Source organism: Rissa tridactyla, chromosome 2 (genome assembly GCF_028500815.1).
Source record: "Rissa tridactyla isolate bRisTri1 chromosome 2, bRisTri1.patW.cur.20221130, whole genome shotgun sequence".
NCBI lineage: Eukaryota > Metazoa > Chordata > Aves > Charadriiformes > Laridae > Rissa > Rissa tridactyla.
In genome coordinates, this window is record NC_071467.1 from 71289965 (window position 1) to 71309415 (window position 19451).

The following is a 19451-nucleotide window of genomic DNA, read 5'->3' on the forward strand; positions in this document are numbered from 1 at the left end:
AGAAATAATGCAGTGATAAGGAATAACATCCATAAATTGAGAGGGAGTTGGGGCACTTGAGTCCTTCCCAGCACCTTCTCAAGATGAAGTACTGATGATTTTTCCAGGCTGTAAGTCTTCCAAAAGGCTTAAGGTGTGCTACTTCTTTTATCCCCAAACAGGCAGCTAGGGAAGACTCACCAAGTATTCAGAATTAAGGAACTGGGCATAAAACCGGAGTTCTGTATAGAGAGAAGATAAAATGCAGGAATGCAATAAAGTAATAAATACCAATTCAACCATAATGTAGAAGATAATCTTCTCCTTTGCCTTAGAAAGGCTCAGTCAAGCAATGAGATTTATTTTTGTCACCCCAAATATGAGACTAGATGCAATAGCGCAAGTCCTTAGATCATGTTAGAGACCAAAGATTTGCTCTGATTTTGATTTTCTCCTCCTCATATTTTTTTCCCTAGTCAGGAGAGGGACATGAGGTAAGCACTGGATTTATGCAGGATATAGTACAGATCATTTTGTTTAGCAAAATAGAAATAAATCAAAACTATTTTCTGAATATACTTCTTTTTCTGTCAGAACAAACTTCAGATTGCCGTCATTTGTTTCCCGGGGTTTTCTGTGACATCAGGCCTATTCTGCTACTTAAAAATACGGGACCCTGGCAACACAGCTTCCTCTCTCCAATCACGGGGCAGCAAAGCAACTGCAGGCTATTGCATTTGGATTTATCAGAATAAATAATTAAGAGGCTCATCAGCTTCTCACTAATGAACAAGGAAATGTGATTAAGCAACTTTAAAAGAGAATGGCTGAAGACAATATAGAAATGATAGCAGGATGATTGCTGTGAATGAGAGACTGAAATTTCTGAATAAGAGATTTCTTCAACAAGACACAAGGGCAGTAGTTTAATCTTCCATTAAAAGGTTCCTGCCAATTTGGAAAAGCTCTGAATCAGGAGATTACAGACGTCTCAGAAGCTGACAAGGCAGTCACTTCTCTTAAGACAGCTTCTTTCTGGCAAATGATGAGAAATAACTTTTCTTTTTTTTTTTTTTTTTACTCTATTTCAAGACTCAACTTCTACAAAACAATGACTAGGACATCTCTGAATCTCTGACTAGGCAATCTTTTATTCTTAAATACTCTGAAAATTCAAATCGTCTTTCAGACCAAAATGTTCTAGAGATGCTTGCCAAGTTTACTGTGGCTAACATCTAGAAATTGTACTGATTAGCTTCTGGCAAAGTTCCTTGAAAGTGCTTTGTGTGTTAGTATCTCATTAAATATCTTATTCCTCTTTATTATTCTTTAGCACCAAAAAATGTACTTCCACCTTATATCTAATCAGGTTCAATGCTTTTGCAGTCTGCTCTCCTAGCTTATCTAAAGGAGATAGCACATAATATAGAAACTTGAAGAAAGGCAAAATAAGAGAAGCTGCTGTAATTCTTCTGTCAGGAGAAAGATATCTTGGTTTTTTCTTTTATATACAATCATAAATGACACAATCTTTGTACGGGTAAAGGCACAAAAGTCAACAAGCAGATTACAAGATTTCTGTCCAGGGGTGGTTGTATCAGACTGTAGAAGCTTCCAGATACTCAGATATAAAAATGGTATGCTCAGAAGCATAAGATTCATAGTTATGCAGTTTAAACAAAGAAAGAAAAGAAAATGTCAGACATCTCTTTAGTTACAGAAATGCTCATATACCTCAAATAAGATACTCAGTATTACAGAAAATACTCTGGTCTTAAAACCCAGGCAGAAAAATACTGTTCTACTTCAGGAGGCTTTTGAGGAAATTATTCTTTCGGGTTTTTTTTCCCACATGATGTAGGCCCACCATAGTGCAATGCATAGTATGCGGAACAGAAACCACTTTGGATTTTTAGCCAAAATTCCAGCTGTCTCCAGTGGAGATTTGTTTGGATTTAAATATGTTGTTGGCCTTCAAGTATCCCCCCGTGTTTCGTACAGTACTTTGAGATCATATTGTTATCTTCTAATTGTCTTCCATAAACATGCAAATTCATAGGTTTTCAGTGACCATGGCGTGTCATCCTATAGCATACCTTCTGAACACAAGAATGAGAAGCTATTTTGATAGGGACATCTAAGAGAGACACAACCTCCTCTCAGAAAGCAGAGATGTAGATCGGTCCATCTGTCCAAGATGTCCATCCGTCAGGAAATCTCTGCAGTCCTCTTCTCCAAACTCTTCAGTGTAGCAAAAAAAAAGACTTCTCTGCAAAGCTTCTCTGGAGCAAGTAGATTGCATGTGTGTAGTCAATGAGGCATTCGCAACATCCTCTTTCTTTTTGTTCTGCAAAAAGAGGAGCAGGCTTGGAAGAATATTTCTTCAGTATTCAAGTAAATTCCTTGTAGACTAACACTTGTTTTCTGTAATTAATTTAGAATTTTATTATTTTTATTTTATCTTAAACGTAGCAATTTGCTTTCTGTGCTGTGCTAGAACTGATGCTTCATTCCCCTGATCTCCATAACCAGATCTGGAGCAATTCAAATTAATTGTGCCAGAACGTCTTAGTGATATGTATAGGCTGGAACTATCAATGTTGTAATGTGTGTGAATCCATTTCAGTGTACCTTTACGTTTCTACAGTAGATAAATTGTAGATAAATCCTTGGTTCAACAGTACTTCTGAAGCTTTTGTATGAAGAAAAAACTTTTGCAAATTGTATATTCATTTAAAGGAACCCAGAACTACCAATTTTTTGCTAGTTACCTCTCAGCTACACTCTTCTGAAAAATCATCCTTTTTTTTTTACATTTCCATAAAAATAAGGCATCTAACAGATACATGCACTTTTCTTTTGTAGGTGGAATGGAGAAAATAAAACAGCATACCTTTGCGTTAGCTCACTACACCTATACTGTGCTGTCTGCCTTAAAATATGCCAATGGGGCTCCCGTCGTACGTATTTACAGCGATACAGATTTCAGCAATCCTGATGTCCAGGGTCCAATCATTAATTTTAACGTGCTCGATGAAAATGGAGAGGTTATCGGCTTTTCAGAGGTATGTTTTTCTCTTACCTTAGCTGAGTGTTATGTTTATATTTTAAGCATATTCACAATGTGTTCTTTATCCTAAAGGAAAACATTTGTCTATAGTGGTCCCTTCTGAGGTTTTGGTTTTGTTTCTTCGTAGCTCAGCACAATAAATTCACACCATTTTTGAAGTAGTAAAAAGAATCCAATAAATAGTACTAGCACAATACAAAGTACATAACAGCCAAAGACAATACCTTACAGATTTAATACTCTACACGTAGGAAGTTTGAAAGTGGGCTGTTTTACCAGGATGCATTGACTAGGCAGTTTGGTTTCTTGTTGACTTCCTTCTCTAGAGTACTTAAAACTGTGAATTGAAGAGCAAGTCTAGAAAAGCTGATATGAGAGACTGCCTTGGAGCTTTGACATGCAAGTGAAATCAGATCTCAAAATATTCCAGTCACCCATGAAAGGAGTTCTCTTTTCCTTCAGTTATAATAATTACATTCCTGTAATATTCCCGAGGAAGCATTGAATAAAGTTGAATGATCAGTGTAAGAAGTGAGATTCAAGCTCAAACAATCTTTAATGCTGTCTTTCTCAAGAGTTTTTGCTAGCCTTTATCCATCAGGTGCACTGAGTATCTCTAAGACAAAACCATGAAACTTTTCTACCTTCAGTAGAGAGGTAATGTTGTATGACCATAATCAGGAATGAGTGTGCGCCGTGTAGGCAGTGAGTAACGTAGGGTAGCGTAGCTCACTTGCTCATCAGCAGAAGTCAGAAAAAACACAGTGCTCTAGTTTTTGCTTAATTCTTCTGTTTTTCATTGGCTGGCCATTGAATAAGCCCACAAGTCAAGTTCAAGTGTATGACCTTGATTTTTTTTAAAAGCTGTCGATAACTAACACCATCTCTCTCAGCGACTACCTCCCTCTGCCAGCAGTAGCGGCGGGAGCTGTGTTGCTCTTGGAAGCTGATAATTCTGGACCATTAGGGACAGAGCGGGAGTGCTGCGAAAGGTGTTCCTCAACGCTCTGCTGCAGAGAAGAACCAGATAATGAGGGGAAGCAGAGACATGCTTAGGAGAATACGCAAGGGAGAACAGAAGGGAAGCAGTTACTTTGTAGCCTGTCAATATGGAGGTTTTTTAAGGCACTTACCACACTGATGAACATGGGATGGGCAAAGGTATAGTGCTGGAGAAGTTTTTCTTCCCATACATCTTTTTAGACTATGATACCAAATAGTCTCAAACATTCGCCACATTTCATTTCAAATAATTCCACATTTTAGGAGTGAATTAGCCATTTCTACAGTCTTGAGTATGCGTGGCAATGTTCAGAAAAGACTGGAGATATTAACACAACTGGGTTGGTAAAACACTACACAAACACCCTGTTGCTTCAGTCCTTTGGTTAAAACTAAAACCTTTATTTGCACTTTTGATTTTCACAATTTCTCAGTAAAAATGGCTCTTGCCTGTTTCACTTTTTTAAACTCAACTGTACCCTCAAAGAAAAAATTACTTTATAGTCTTATGCCTCCATTGTGCCTGTTTGCTGCAGCAGATGCTCATAAAAAGCTTCTTTATTGATCTGTATCATCTGGATTGTGCTATTCACCAGATTCTCATAATTTCTGGCATGACTATGTAGAATGAAGAACTATAAAGTTTTCAAATGCATACTAGTCACATCTGCAGTGCCTGTTAGATTACTTAGTTTAATTAAAATAATGTGCAATTTAATGACTTTTAGAAATTAACAAGCAACAGCACTATTCTTTCCAAAACTATAATACATGTGATATATATAATTGGCTCCTTTATGGAATGAAATTCTTTCATAGGCATCTCATAGCAGTTATGGGGGTGAAAAATGTTTGCTTCTTCTTTATGATTACAAAGAAAATACATGCAACGGAGAGAAGCTTCATCGAACTGACAATATAATCTCATCTTCATACCTGTATGCATGTCTAAAATTAGATAGGTTTATTCAAATCAAAGTTAAATCAAATACTTTCATTAATGGTTTAGAAATGAAATAGTGTCCTTTAGTTTGGTCATGTCTGTGATCTGCACATTCATGTGGATTCACTGACCAGCCTTCAAATGCAATCTAGCGGAGTTAGGAGAGCACAGTTTCAGAAGGCTCCCAGAAAACATTTTGGGGAATTTTTAATGAAGGAAAAATTGGATGACATTTCTGTCTGACATACCTACTACTAGTGGACACCAGTTAATGGTTCGGGTTGTATTTCAGCTAGTATATTAAAACAGAAATGACAGAATGTACTATTCCTTTATGGATGATATTCCATCTATAATTAATTACTTATAACCAAGCATCCAACCAGTTCTATTTGTCTTTCTGACAGGCAATTGTTATCCCAGTTGCCTATTAGAGGGCACCGTGTGGCTGGACATTAGCATTTGGTAGCCTGAAAAGGACAATCTGACTAACTGATTCCAGAAAAAATATTATGATGAGATTTGAAGCAGTTTATTTGGAACATTTGAGATTGGCAAGAAAGACTTCATAAGTAGACAGTGTCTTCAGAGGATACCAAGCTTACATTTAAGCCTCAAGATTTACATAATTTACATGATATTCAGAACTCTGAACTAAGTCTAAGATATTTAGGATGTGAAAGGCATGTAGTGAAATACATGACATTTAACACTGACATTGAAAAATGAAAGCAGGGAAAAAAATGTCTTTCATCTGTGTAGCATTTGGGAGGAAAGCTGGTTTTACCTGCTTCTATTATTTCTCACTGTTTTCTGAGTTTAATTACCAGAGCTAACAAGCTTGTGCCACTAACCGCAAACATGCTATGAATTACATACAGGGGGTCAATTGCACCAACAGGAAATAGCCAGAGTCTCAGGTTCATCCTTGAGTAAAACCATTGCAGCGCTCAGGACCAAATGAAGGCATTTCATTAAAGTGAGACACACAAATGAAACCATACCGTGATTGCACTCTCAGGATGGCAGTGTTTTTGATAACCTCCTGTCACAATATATATGATATAGAACACTCGGATGTTACAAAGTGATAAGGTGGGAGTGAAGTAATTATGGAAGTTGAATTGCTTTTGCTTTTTCATTTAAATGTTTCTTTGTGATTGTTGAAGGGTATCACTGTTTTAGAGTATTATATTTGGAATAAACTTTCTTTGTATACTATATGTATCGTTGGTTTAATTGACAGTTTAATTACTGGTTTAGTTATTTTGCTTTAAATGGTAATTAAAACAATTAAAGAAGAGGGACTTGCAGGCTCCAAACACCAATAGTCACTCAAAAGCTTTTTCTTCCTTCAGATTTTTCTTTGTCTAGGGATAAAACTATTGCGGTTTTGAAATCTGTGTAAAACCCTTGTCTTTGGGCACTAAAACTACTTTAAAATTCATCCTTTGAGCTGCTCCAAATAATTCCTATGAAAATTATTTCCTTCAGTATAGCTGTCTTGTAGACTACTATTGGTAGTAATTTGTTCTTGAAATTACTTGGGAGGATACCTGTATTCTTTTCATGCAAGCTGCCTGTCCTCTGCAGTAGCACGTCTGTCATTTTATGTTATGTGTTTATCTGCACTGCAGCACCAAAAAGCCCTGGTTATGAACAGGGGTTAAACTATGATGAGTACTTGACAGGTCCAGGACATAAAGGTGGCCTTTGTGCCAAACAGCTTCTTCATATATACTTGTCTAGTTAGAATGGATAATTCTCCAGCATTATAGTTTTTGCGATTAATGATGTGCGGACAGATGACAAGCTGGTGGTTTTGAAAGGTGAGAAGGTGCAGGGGTAGAGATGAAGGAACTCTGCTAAGTCAGTGGTGCAGGATGGAAGCAGCAGAGTTGACACTAATGCAGCAAGCTGTCAATCTTCTGCTTCCTTGTGAGGCTACCAGGAAAAGAAGCAATTAGCCCTGGATATTAAAGGGGGTTTGTGATGTCACAAAAATGGGGTTCATACATGCTGGATGCTGAGCTGATAGTGCAGGCTCTTCACACAGAGAAGCAGCGTTGGTTCATTTATTAATAGTGAATATCTGTAGTCTTCAGCATATATGAATGTCAAGTGTTTATACATCCCCAAATCCTTCCAATCTCTGAAGCACTGTTTGACAGCAACGACTCAGCTTGAGTTTGCATCCTTGCCATCCTTTTTATCAAAAGCTTGCATATGACTCTGTGAGGTTCCAGCCTGTTTTGAACGCCAAAGAGGAGACGGAGCAGCTGTAAGGGAAAAACATTGATTTGAAACAACAATCATCCACACAAAAAAAGTGGATTTCTTACAAATCAGGTCAAAGTGCAAAGTTGTATGTTCCCTTCTATTTGCAGATCTGAAAAAAAAATCACCATCTCTGCTATGAGGGACCTTTTGTGCTAATATTATTTTAAGTTTTCCTCTTTATTCTGATCAGGAGACGAGACCTGTGAAATGCTCTTTGTACATTCAATAGATAGTTGCAGAGTACTTTTATAATCCTTTCACATTTCATTTTGTAAAGTCAGTTTGGGAGCTGGAAGAGGGGAAAGGGGCAAGAGGCAGAGATGGGCAGATGGAATTTCACCTGAAACATTTCTTGAATTGTATGCCCAGGAGAGTTCTTACCCCGTCACACCTTCCAGTTCAGTGTTTTCTGTCCCCAGTGAAAAATAGCACTTCCCTTATCAAACTTTTTCTTTTTTGCTCTGGTCTTCTGAGACAATATTTTTTTCTCCTATGTGTCAGGGACATAGAAAAGTGAGCAAACCATCATAGCTATCTTTTGAAAAATGGCCATCATTTCAGTTGTGGATTACCAGCTCTCTTTCCCACTCTGCTTTTTCACATTCCTCCCTTTGCCTGGAGCCTGAAGCTAAACAGAAGTAGCTTGCCGTGATTGTCTCACCCGCAAAAGCTCCCTTGGTATCCATATATGCTCACCATGCCTCCTAAAGATCCTGTCAGGAAGGGAACAAGCATCAGTCCATTAGCAGTCATCCTTCTCGCCTGCCACTTCACACTTGTGTGTGATAGACAAACTGCTATAACAGGAATCAGCTGCCAAAGATGGAGAATGTAAACATTTTGGTTTGCTGGAGGAAGGCTCTTCTCTACTGTTGCATATGGATGAGTTTTGCCTCTCAAGACTGAGAACCCTGCTCAGATAGATTGTGATCGGTTTTGTCTAGGAGCCTACATTAGCATGTCCTGGCTCACTCTCATCAACCCAGATAGAGTGAAGGGAGGTCTAGACTTTGAACTTATCTTTCTTCATCCATTTCTCAAGAAAAAAAACTATCAACATTTCTCAGCAGATAACTTCCAGTGTTTGTCCCTTCAGCACAAATCTATAATGCAATTTGATGACTGCTCTTATTATGGCATTTGCCCACTGTCTCATCCACCTTCCTTCTATCTCAGCCTCCCCTGAGTTAATATAAGGATAGACTCAGTGACTCACTGCTGGGGTTTTGCCTCTTCTGCATTTATTTTCTACCATTCTGAAGTGAAGACCAGGGTCTTAAATCAGAATGTGTGGCCCAAATCACTCAGATGTAAGAACAGCTACACGGGATCTCACCATGGCACTTTCTCTGCCCTTGTAGTCTCTTTCTGCCAGTGTTCACATGCAGCGGTATAAGAAGAGGACAAAACCAGTATGAAACTCCTCCAGAAAAGCAAATTAAATTTTGCTTTCTTTTTAACCCCGTTTATCCTTCAGCACCAAAGCATCGTATGGCAGTGCAGTGTCTTGTAAGCAACTTCGCAGCCAAGCCAAATTCATCCCTGTGGTTTGATAAGATGTGGAGGGGGAAAAATAGATTTTAGGATTGGGGGTTGGACTAGATGACCTTTAAAGGTCCCTTCCAATACAACACATTCTATGATTCTGTGATTCTATGATTGCAGGGACTATGAGAGATCACCCATCATCATTGTGTGCCAAGACAGGATCATCTTTACCTGAACCTTTCTGCAGCCTCTGGAGGCAGTTTGTTCTGGCACTTACCTACATTCACTATTGCGAAATATTTCCTAATGACTAAGCTAAATTTCCCACAATGTAGGCAGAGTCTATTATTACATGGATTGTGCAAAGAAAGAGACACCAGTTTGGGCAGAAAAAAAAGGAGATTCCAGCCATGAGAGGCAGAGGAGAGTTGTACAAGCAGTCTGAAATGGTGCTGTGTGGGAGAGGTGTGACCAGGGAAAAGACAGAGCGATATAAGCAGGTAGAAGTTATTCTGTCTGTTTGCATTTGGACAAGTCTGGCAACAGAAGTAAGATGAAACAATGTGGTGTGAGATAGGGCGGGAAATGCACATAAAAGTAGGTGCTCAAGGTAAATAAAATGGTGATGGCCAGTTCTGGAAGCACCTTCATATTCTGAGTACACTTTCTTTTCTTTAGTTTCACAATGTTCTCTTTTAAGAGCGTCCTTTTCCTTCAGTAATGTTTTAATAAATTGCTTAGGTGGACCTAGATCAGTAGACAGGACCTGGCAGTGGCCAGGTGAAATCCCCTGCTTCTGCTGTAGTCTTTCAGTGTCACCTTGAAGGATTCAATGTCTGTCTTCCCCACTTATTCTAATCTCACAAGAGTGGAGAGGAAATATGTTAAATACTGGCAAATCTTCAGATATCAAGTGGCGGATACATTTGTATATACACACAGCTGATTGAATACATATTCATATCACTACTTATCATTATATGATAAAAAGGAGCATGCAATACCTGTAGTAGGTAGATTTCTTTAAATAATTGCTGTTTGTGTCTTAGACAGTACCCTTGGTTTCACTGGGAGATTAGCTCCACTGCACTGGTACAGAATTAGAGCAATGACAACATATGAATTAGAAGAGCGGGGAAAAAAGGGAGCTGCAGCATTTCGCACGCACAGGACGCTGTTACCAGGTCAGTTTGATCAGACCACTGACCAGAGCCTAGTAGCAACTATCAGTACTTGTCTGGAAATTTATACTGTGTCCCTACAGGAGAAAGCGGGTTGCTGTTACGCAACACTGAGGGATAATTTCTACTTTATTTAATCTATGTGAAATAAATCTTCATAGAAAGTTATTAAGTAGGAGATCTTTGTTGTTCTTCAAACCGTAATCCTTTTATGTTTTTTCCATCTGGTACTTTTTGCTCTTGTGTGAAACAATAATTCAGTTTTGCAAGGGGAAAAGTGCAGCATTTTTTCATCTGGGCCAGAGAAAATGGAAATCCAACATTTGTTAATTCCAGCTAAGAACGTCTGTGCAGAGATGGCCAAACAGATTCAAGTTAGTTACGCTAATGCTTTTAGAAGTATATCCACTCATTATATTAATTTTGATGACTCAGGGAAAGAAAAGTGTTCTTAACATGCCTAATGGGATTTTTGGCCATCTTCCCAGTAGCTACCTAAAAATTGCTGGGCTTATTGCTCAGTATTGATTTTAGCTATAGATTTAGTCATTGATTTCAGGAAGCCAGGGATGGCAGATGGACCACCACAATAGAATGCAAACAGGATTACAAGGAGAAAAAGATTGTTGTGAAGATTCCTGTTGAACATCCACTAATTTTCTTCGTTCCAATTAGTTTCCAATTGCACTGTGGATGTCTGGTAAGCAGGGAGATAGCAGCAATGCAGCAAACCACACTGGCTTGCCAATAAATTGCACCTTGTTGCTTCAAACTAGCAAGAAATGCCATTACAATATGGATCTTTGCTTACATTTGGTTACATGGCACTGGGCACTCTAAGACAGCCCTTACAACAAGGAGTTCTCTAGGTAGGGGATTACTGACCGAGTGTAAGGAGATGCTGTACTTGAGAGACTCAGTGTGATAACTGCAAACCTAGTTAGTAGGTAATTAAGCTCTCTTCTTGCTGAGGAATTAGTGGCAGAGTACAGGCTGAGTTGTTTTCTGTTATATTTCATTGTGGGGGGACAGAGATGCATGTGAGATTGTATGCTTGAAATTGCCTGCTATTAAACTGCTCTTCAGAGCTGGTCAAGGTTAAAAAGCTTCATGAAAGCGTAGACCAAAGGTGCTGCCTGACACTGCTGCTCTGGAGTGTCCTTGCATGTTGCTAAGGAAACAGGAAGGGAGATAAAAGAAAGATGCTCATAGTTGTTCAGATAAAAGAATCTCAGATGAATGAGGGAGGCTAAATATTTTCTGTTTAGTAACAGGGCCAAACTGTGGCTCTAAACTACAGACCTTGTTACACAGGGGATAAATGTGAAAAGAAAACACATGGTAGCAGCAAAAGGATTGCACTTTTGACAGTCACTGCTGGATTCTTTTTTTCTTGATATTGGTAAAAGCAGATCAGCTTCCTTTGAATGCGTACAGCATCCACCATCTGAATCCTCTGAAGACGGAGAGAGTCTGGCTCCACCTCCTGTATTACCTTCCTTGCATCTTCCTGCCCCATACACAAATCCTGTATAGGACCCTGTATGTCTGTAATTAAAGTAATATTTCAACAGAGTCCATCATGGGATTTTTACTGTACAACATCCTTGTGATCTATTATCTCCATTTTCAGGGGATAAATACAGACAAAGGAGGATTTAAGCGATTTAAGAGAAAGACGAAAAGGTGGAGAGGGTTTTGACTAGGACATGAATTAAATCTATGTCACTAGACTTTCAGTATCATGCACTGCACCTTTTTATTCCTAAGCATTGTTTCCACTTGTACTAGTCTGCTACATTCCCCTTTATCCCTTCTTGATACAAGTTATAGCTTAGTAGTCTGTGTTGTTTGCCTCTGTCTTCCACTTCTCTGACTAGTAGTAGTCTAACTCAAAACTTTTAGCCTGCAAAATGCTAGGGATGCACAATGGGATGTAGAGATACAGCCCTTTTCCCATGACTCACAAGGGAATGCTCTGTTGAAGTCAGAGTTAGGAAGTCACAGAGGGCTTGGGTTCCTTTCCTTGCTTTTCTTCCTGGAATCCATCCTTTCCCTGATGTCATTTTCTCAAACCAAATTTTCATTGTCACTAAATGCAGTTAAAAAAAAAAAAAAGGGAAGAAAAAGCTAAGAGAAAGTGTCATTGGTTGGAGAGACCTGTAGCCATTGAGATGCCAAATCAAAGAAAACCAAGGTGTTTAGCCTACTCTTGAGCCTGTTCAGTTTCCAATAACTGGATCTTGGACTCATTAAGTTTATATACGATCCAAAAAGTCTATGCCCTAATTCACCACATGTACTACAGCAAAGAAAAAAGCAGTTGAAAAAATGTGAGGTCATCCATTAACAATCAAGACGCTGTTTCATTTCTTCCTTATAGCCATCCCATCCCCAAAGTTTCTTCTAGCTTCTGATTTGCAGAAATGTAAAATTATTGTTACTCCTTTAAGCATGGAAGACCTGCAGTTTGTTATGTATATGACATCTTCTAAGTCAGAATTCCTGCAGAACGGCAACCCACATATTTTGAATTATGCTGATGTTTCCAGTCTGCTTCTCTCCCATCCAGTCTTACCTGATATTTGACTGTCTTTGAAACCAGCAGAGAAAATGATCACATTGAGTGCAAAGATCCTGATAAGCTAGCATTTCCACTGTCATGACACTGAGTTTGGCAATTTCAGTAAATTTCAGTATCCCTGTCTAATATTTCACTGCCTTCTACCAAAGGGTTTTTGGTCAGACTGAGTGATGAATGCATGTAGAATGAAGAGAGATTTACATCCACTCTCCAATTAGTTTAAACCATTGTCAACAACTGAAGACGCTATAAGGAGGAGAGGATCAGATTCATCAATACTGTGGGAATGTGCCCACGTAGAAATTCTTTCCCTGGAATGGGAAAAATGCCTCTTTTGCGAGAAACCATGCAGTTAAAACAGTTTAAGTGTACTGTAACTCAGATAAAATGCTTTTTTCCCCTACTAAATGATTTGGAAACAAGTGCTGATATTTTTTTTTTCTTCTGACCTACTTCTTATTAAATTGTATTAAACAAGATTAACTATGCATTTGCATCAGCAACAACATTTCACAGTCAAATGCTGGATGACAGAAAGAGCTAGCTTACTTTCTCTCCAATTCCATGCCATGAATCAGTGAATTAATTTACCAGTGGATGTGGAGAATGGTGTCATGAAGCCAGTTTTATAACCAGCTATCAGTGGTGTGCATTGAAATTTGTGTAATGAGCAAATCCATCAGACAGACAAACTGCTCTGAAATTTGGGCATTGCAGAAAGTAGAATGAGAAGTCCCAATCCCAGTTCCCGAAGGACACTACCTGCCAGTATTGACTTATATGATTTTGGGTTTTTCCGGACACTTCATGATCTATTATAAGAATTTCCTTTATTCATGTGAATAATTCTTCTGATACTCAGTAAAATAACTTGCACAAATAAGAAGTACTTGCTTGAATAAGAGCTACAGAATTGGATTGCCTGGGAATGACTTCAGCAGGGCTTCCTAAGGAATCCATCATTCTCAGTGAAAATCTTAGACTTAGTTGATTAGAAATAACACAAAAATTGTAAGATATTTGTAAATCTTTACTATTACTTAGTATGTACCTACCTACAGTAAACATCGTTCTCAGACTTATTTCAATGGAGCCTGGAGCCAGAGGAGAGCTTACACGTTTCAGCTGACAGCCACAGAGGCCCTGAAGTGGATGGGTAGTAGACGTCAGTCACGTAGCACAGGCAGCGAAGTCACCGGTGCAGCTGTGTGACAGAGAACGGGAAATCAGAACACACCAGAACCTCATTTCTTTTCGGAGCTGGCCCGCTGCTGAGAGTGAGCTAAAATACCAGATACCCAAGAGGGGACTATTGTAGGATGATGCATTAAAAGCAAGGAAAAACCCTCTCCAACTCAGTATTTTTTTATGTATACAAAAAGAAAAAATGTAATAGTATTTATCAGATAGAGCACTATATAAAAAAAAAAAACCACACAAAACAAAACTGAAAGTGAGCATTTAGTCATAGAATCATAGAATGGTTCGGGTTGGAAGGGACCTTAAAGATCATCTAGTTCCAGCCCCCCTGCCATGGGCAGGGACACCTCCCACTAGACCAGGCTGCTCAAAGCCCCATCCAGCCTGGCCTTGAACACCTCCAGGGATGGGGCATCCACAACTTCCCTGGGCAACCTGTGCCAGTGTCTCACTGCCCTCACAGTAAAAAATTTCTTCCTAATATCCAGTCTAAATCTCCCCTCTTTCAGTTTAAAACCGTTACCCCTTGTCCTGTCACTACACTCCCTGATAAAGAGTCCCTCCCCATCTCTCCTGTAGGCCCCCTTTAGGTACTGGAAGGCTGCTACTGGAAGGCTGCTACTGGAAAGTCTCCCCAGAGCCTTCTCTTCTGCAGGCTGAACAACTCTCCCAGCCTGTCCTCATAGGAGAGGTGCTCCAGCCCTCTGAGCATCTTCGTGGCCCTCCGCTGGACCCATTCCAACAGGTCCGTGTCCTTCTTGTGCTGACGACTCCAGAGCTGCATGCAGTACTCCAGGTGGGGTATCACCAGAGCGGAGTAGTCAATCTGTCAGTACTAAAGGAAAGCTCACTGAGGAAGGCAGCTCTGTTTAAAATAGAAATTATGTCTGGGAAAAAATATTTAAAAAGTTGATTTAGATGAGCTTCATTCACATGTGCTTATTAAACTTGAAGATCACGGCCTGGAAATGTGAAGAGCATTGGTGTGTGAAGCAACCTACAGGGCTTGGCCCACAGCAAAGAGCTTCAGAAAAAGTGATGAATGCCAAGTCATGAAGGCCAAGTGATGAAGGCTTCTGAGGGGCAGAAGGGACTCCAAAATGTCATGATGGCTTAATTACCATGTCCTCACTGACTGAGTAAAATTACTGCAAGATTTCTGCATGTGTATTGCAGTTTAATTGTAGTCTTTAAGCTCTGAAAGACCGAGGCACAATAGTTCCAAATATCATATCCAGGGAGTCACCAAAACTGACAATCTGAGTCCATTAAGCTGTGTACTTACCATTAGTACCATTCATGCTTCTGTGCCTTCATTGAGGAACATATTCCTGGCTCCCAAAGGTCAGCTGCCGCTGTTACAGAGAGAGCTGCAAGCAGAGTTCTGTATTTTATATCCCTGAGCTCAATACCCATTATTGCTCCTTATGGCAATTTTAAAGATGTGCTTTATTTAAATAAGCTTTTCTTCATCGAAATAACTGTAACAGATGTTTTATGTTCTATTTGTTTTGCTGTGTGGTAACACTGCAGAGAGTGATTAAATTAGCTCCCCAAGTAGCATATTTCTAGGGTGAAACTAAACAAGAAGAAATCAAAGCATATGTCCAAGGGAAAGTCAAGCATACATTCAAGGGACAGATAGATTGGCAGTGCTACTTTTACTAATTCTTTACATGGTGTCATTGTTTGCAATGAAAACCCAAGATCTGCGGGGCACCTGTGTGTGTTATCGCATTGGTGATAATGGAGTTCAGTTAATATTAAAGCTACGGCTAACTTATCTTTGTTCTCCTGAACCACAGTTCCCTATATCCTGCTACTGTTCATACATTTTTACGTATCAATAATCTTTTTCTACTGTACAGATTAATATATATCACAATTAGTGATTGTGTTATTGGAGAAGGGTATCGGGTCACAAGGCTAGAATGAAATTACTGTTCATTAAAGAACAGTAATAATTTATTTGACAAAATGAAAAAGATGCATAAAAAATTCTTATTAGCAATTCCTCGAAGTTGGGTCACGAAAACTTCATTACACTGCATACGCTTTCATAAGCGAGGCTGCCCTAGGAATGTTTCTTCAAAAAATAACAAAAATAAAAATATTATCTATTTTAAAGCTCCTTCTATACTGAGCAAATAAGCCCAAACACTGTACGAATTCTGTAGTGAAGTATCTGTCATGATTTTTGCCTTGCTTGTCATCATTAACAGAACGATAGATCCACCCACGAGTCACTAGCACCATGACAAACTGTGTTATGCCAGGATGACAACTTCTCTCATCTAAATGAAAAAAGAAGTCAAGAAAATGTCATTGTTCCCAGATTGAAGTCTTCTGGCAAAACAAAGCTAATGACACCACAACAGTATTTCTCAACAGATGCCTTTTACTATAACTTTGATTTGAGAAACATGCTTTGAACACAGGGTATTCTCCAAGGCATTAATAGGGATCTCAGGACTGATTCTATTCTCTGCTTTCCAAGTCTGGATGTATGAGGTGGTTCCGATTGTATCTCCATTTGAGAATGGAACCATTTTGAGCTGAACTGGTGGGGCAGAACATATTTAAGTGTGAACTTGAGAACTTGTGCACTAGAATGATGCAGGATTTCTTCTGTCTGTACAGCACACTTTTGTGCAGAGTACCTTGTGCCCCTCACATGAAAAAAAAATAAAAAATTAATGCTGTTTGAACTGCTTTTAGCAGAGCTAAACGCTACTTAGGTTGAATTATTTCAGCCTGGAGTAAATTCTAACAGAGGGTTTGGTTTTTCAGGCAGTTGATAATAAAGTTAAAGGTGCTTGATATCTCCCACAGTTAAACTCGGAGATGTCAGAAGATAGGCTGGCATCAGAAGATTGATGATGTCAAATACCAGACAGTATTTGCTACATGTATTGGGCTATTATCCTATACAAACAGAATTTATGTTGAAAAAAAAAAAAAAAGCCAGTAGAGATTAAGCCAGCTAGAAAAGCTTGGTTGAATGTTTACATTGATACCTCAGTCAGATGAAGCCTGAGCTCACAGTTAGGAAACTGCTTAGTTTGAGATGGTCAGCACTTCCATTCCTGCACTTTTAGGCTGAGCTGTCGCTCTGCGTGTGGCTGAGCCTGAGCTCCCTGCGAGAAGGCACGGCAGGGTCCTTCTCAGAGCTCTCAGCTCGCCATTTTGCAGAAAAGGAGCAAAAGCACAGAGGGATTAATGCAGCTTGTGTGAGGTTGTTCTGGAAGTCTGTGGTAGAGATAGGATGCGCCAGATTTCATGCCACCTTTCTGACCATCTGAGTGGGAATGAATGCTCATCATTTATTGTCAAAGAAATAGCTGGTGGTAGCTATACCCGCTCAGCTAACCTTACCAGCTGCTGTTGTTGCTTTTTGAAATAAACATAAAGCATTTTCAGATCCCTGCAGTGTGCTTCCATGGTTTCTTAGCTGTGCTAAGAGGATCCCCATGGTGTGCTTCCGTTGTTTCTTAGCTGTGCTATGAAACCCCGACAATCCATATCTCTTCTCTGCAGTGCCGTCCTGCCAGTGCCATCCTCCCAGTGCGTGCGTCTCCTTCCAAGGCACATATAGACATGTGCTTATAGACACGTGCTTCTGTTTTCTTTGCACATCTTTTTCATTCCTTCACATAATTTATTCATGCCAGTTCATCATCAAGTATTGTATTTCTGCCCACTTATTATTTTGTGGACAATAAGGAAATGGTATAACACAGAACAGCACAGCATGAGGAAAAAGTACACTAGGGAGTTGGTGGACTGGGTGGTCGTATCGGGAAGACTCAAGGAGGTATTCCAGTTTAGTCCCTGCCCTGTCAGATGTTATTGCTTACTAGGGGGCTGATTCTTGAAGCACTTCTGTTCTAAAATCCCACAAATACAGTCAGTTTCTGTAATGAGGACTTGCAGTTTCAGATCCTTGGAGTACAAGGTTTCCTTCAGCTAACTGAAGAGGTGCCCCAGGCCTCTTTTCAGTCTCTGCATATGCAGTTGTAGGTGACTGGTCTGTCAAGACACTGAATGACACTTGACTGCAGGCCTGTAATTAGCAGTCCTTACATGAATGAAGCTGTTCACAGGTTTAAAATTAAGCACATGTACCATCATTAACAGGATCAGGACCTGAACTGATACGCTCTGTGTGTGCTGTGTGTGTGTTCAGTGCACTCGCTCTCAATGTCAAGATAAGCATTTCTGCTTCCATCACTGTTTCCTTTCAGCTTAAATAACAAGGCTGAAAAATCCTTAATGTGTATGGGAGTGTTAAAAGCTACAGTAAGTTCTTAATAATTTAGAGAAGTAATTTACCTTCAATTGAATTGTATCTTTAAAACATTGTATCTTGTTTACCACAATTTTAAAATGTCTCTTTTTCATTCTCCTATGTCTTATCTCCTGCTGAATCGGGAAGGTGGACAAGATGGCCAGTCTCTACAACATACATGTCCGCACAGGTTGCTTCTGTAACACAGGAGCCTGCCAGATACATTTGGGTATAAGCAATGAGGACATCCAAAGGAACCTGCAGGTTAGTTTCTGAATGAGATTACATGATATGTTGCCCATGGAAAATATCTAGATTCCGTGCCCAGGAGACATCCTCTGGCTCTCAGTTCTGAATTTCCTGAAGGAAGGGTTTGAAGGGGAGAAGACAATCTGGTTCTGTGTCAAAAAAACCCCAACCCTACATAGTTAAGGGATAAGGTAAGTGTATCATGTCCTGTGGTTTTGAGTCTCTGCAACTTTAAGAGTGAAGGTAAATTGTATTTGCTTTCTCTGACCTTTCAACTCAATTGGCATGTTAAAGAAATAAAAGGACTGAAATTCAATCCATTGAAATGAGGTGTTGAAACAAAATAACTTGATGGACCCAAAGCAGTATGTGTTGCTTGTTTGTATTTCATTGGAAAATATGAAATTGTGGCTTCTTGTTCTGATTTGGAATTACATGAAATCCATAACAGACGTTTCTGCAGAATGGAAGTTCCTGGACAATTCATTTCCTCTTGTTTCTTAAGTATCCTTTATTGTACTTAATAATGTTCAAGTATTATAAACCTATTGCTGTTGGATGTTACAGTTTCAAAGGCATATAATAATTGGACAAGAAACAATAAATGAGAATACAAGGTGAATCTCAGAAAGTGAAGTAAGTTTAGATGACATCTACCTAGATTACTGGTGTGTTAGATTATTAGAACATGAATGTAAAGACTTGATGATTAATATTTTCTATAAATTGTCATTAAAAGATGTGTAACACGATGTGTTACAATGAAGTGGGGGAGGCTTCATGTCTGCATATTTGTTAGAGTTTGAAATTACAGTAAATTAATACAGAACAATCCAAAATTTTATTAATGGTATTCTTCAAAAGATAAGAAATTATAATGGCTGTATTGATATAATAGCTCCCTTATAATTTCACAGAGACATTTAGATAACTTTTGCAAACACATTTATATTCAAGACTGATAGCACAAGTTCTTAAAAGGGGAGAGCTCTTTAATACCTTCCTTGGCAAAATGGTGCTTTGATTTACTATGGAAAGCTCCATGTCCATAGTCTCCTCATGCATAGTTTTCCTAAGAGCAGGTGAGTGATGCTTGAATTTTCGAGGGGAAGCAGGCTCCCCAGGATGCTCTTAAGAAAGGGAAAAAAGGTCTGCCTTCCTGCTGAAGTGCAAAATGCCAAATGACC

General features: G+C 39.2%; 1 protein-coding gene across 1 annotated transcript in view; it reads left to right on the top strand.

Annotated features, from left to right (window-relative positions):
• The window catches only part of MOCOS (molybdenum cofactor sulfurase), a 224795-nt gene that overhangs the window by 166132 nt on the left and 39212 nt on the right, over positions 1–19451 (top strand). Inside the window, exons 6-7 of the mRNA XM_054192941.1 lie at positions 2845–3044; positions 18163–18279. Coding sequence (XP_054048916.1) covers positions 2845–3044; positions 18163–18279 — 317 coding nt within the window. The remainder of the gene's footprint in view (positions 1–2844; positions 3045–18162; positions 18280–19451) is intronic.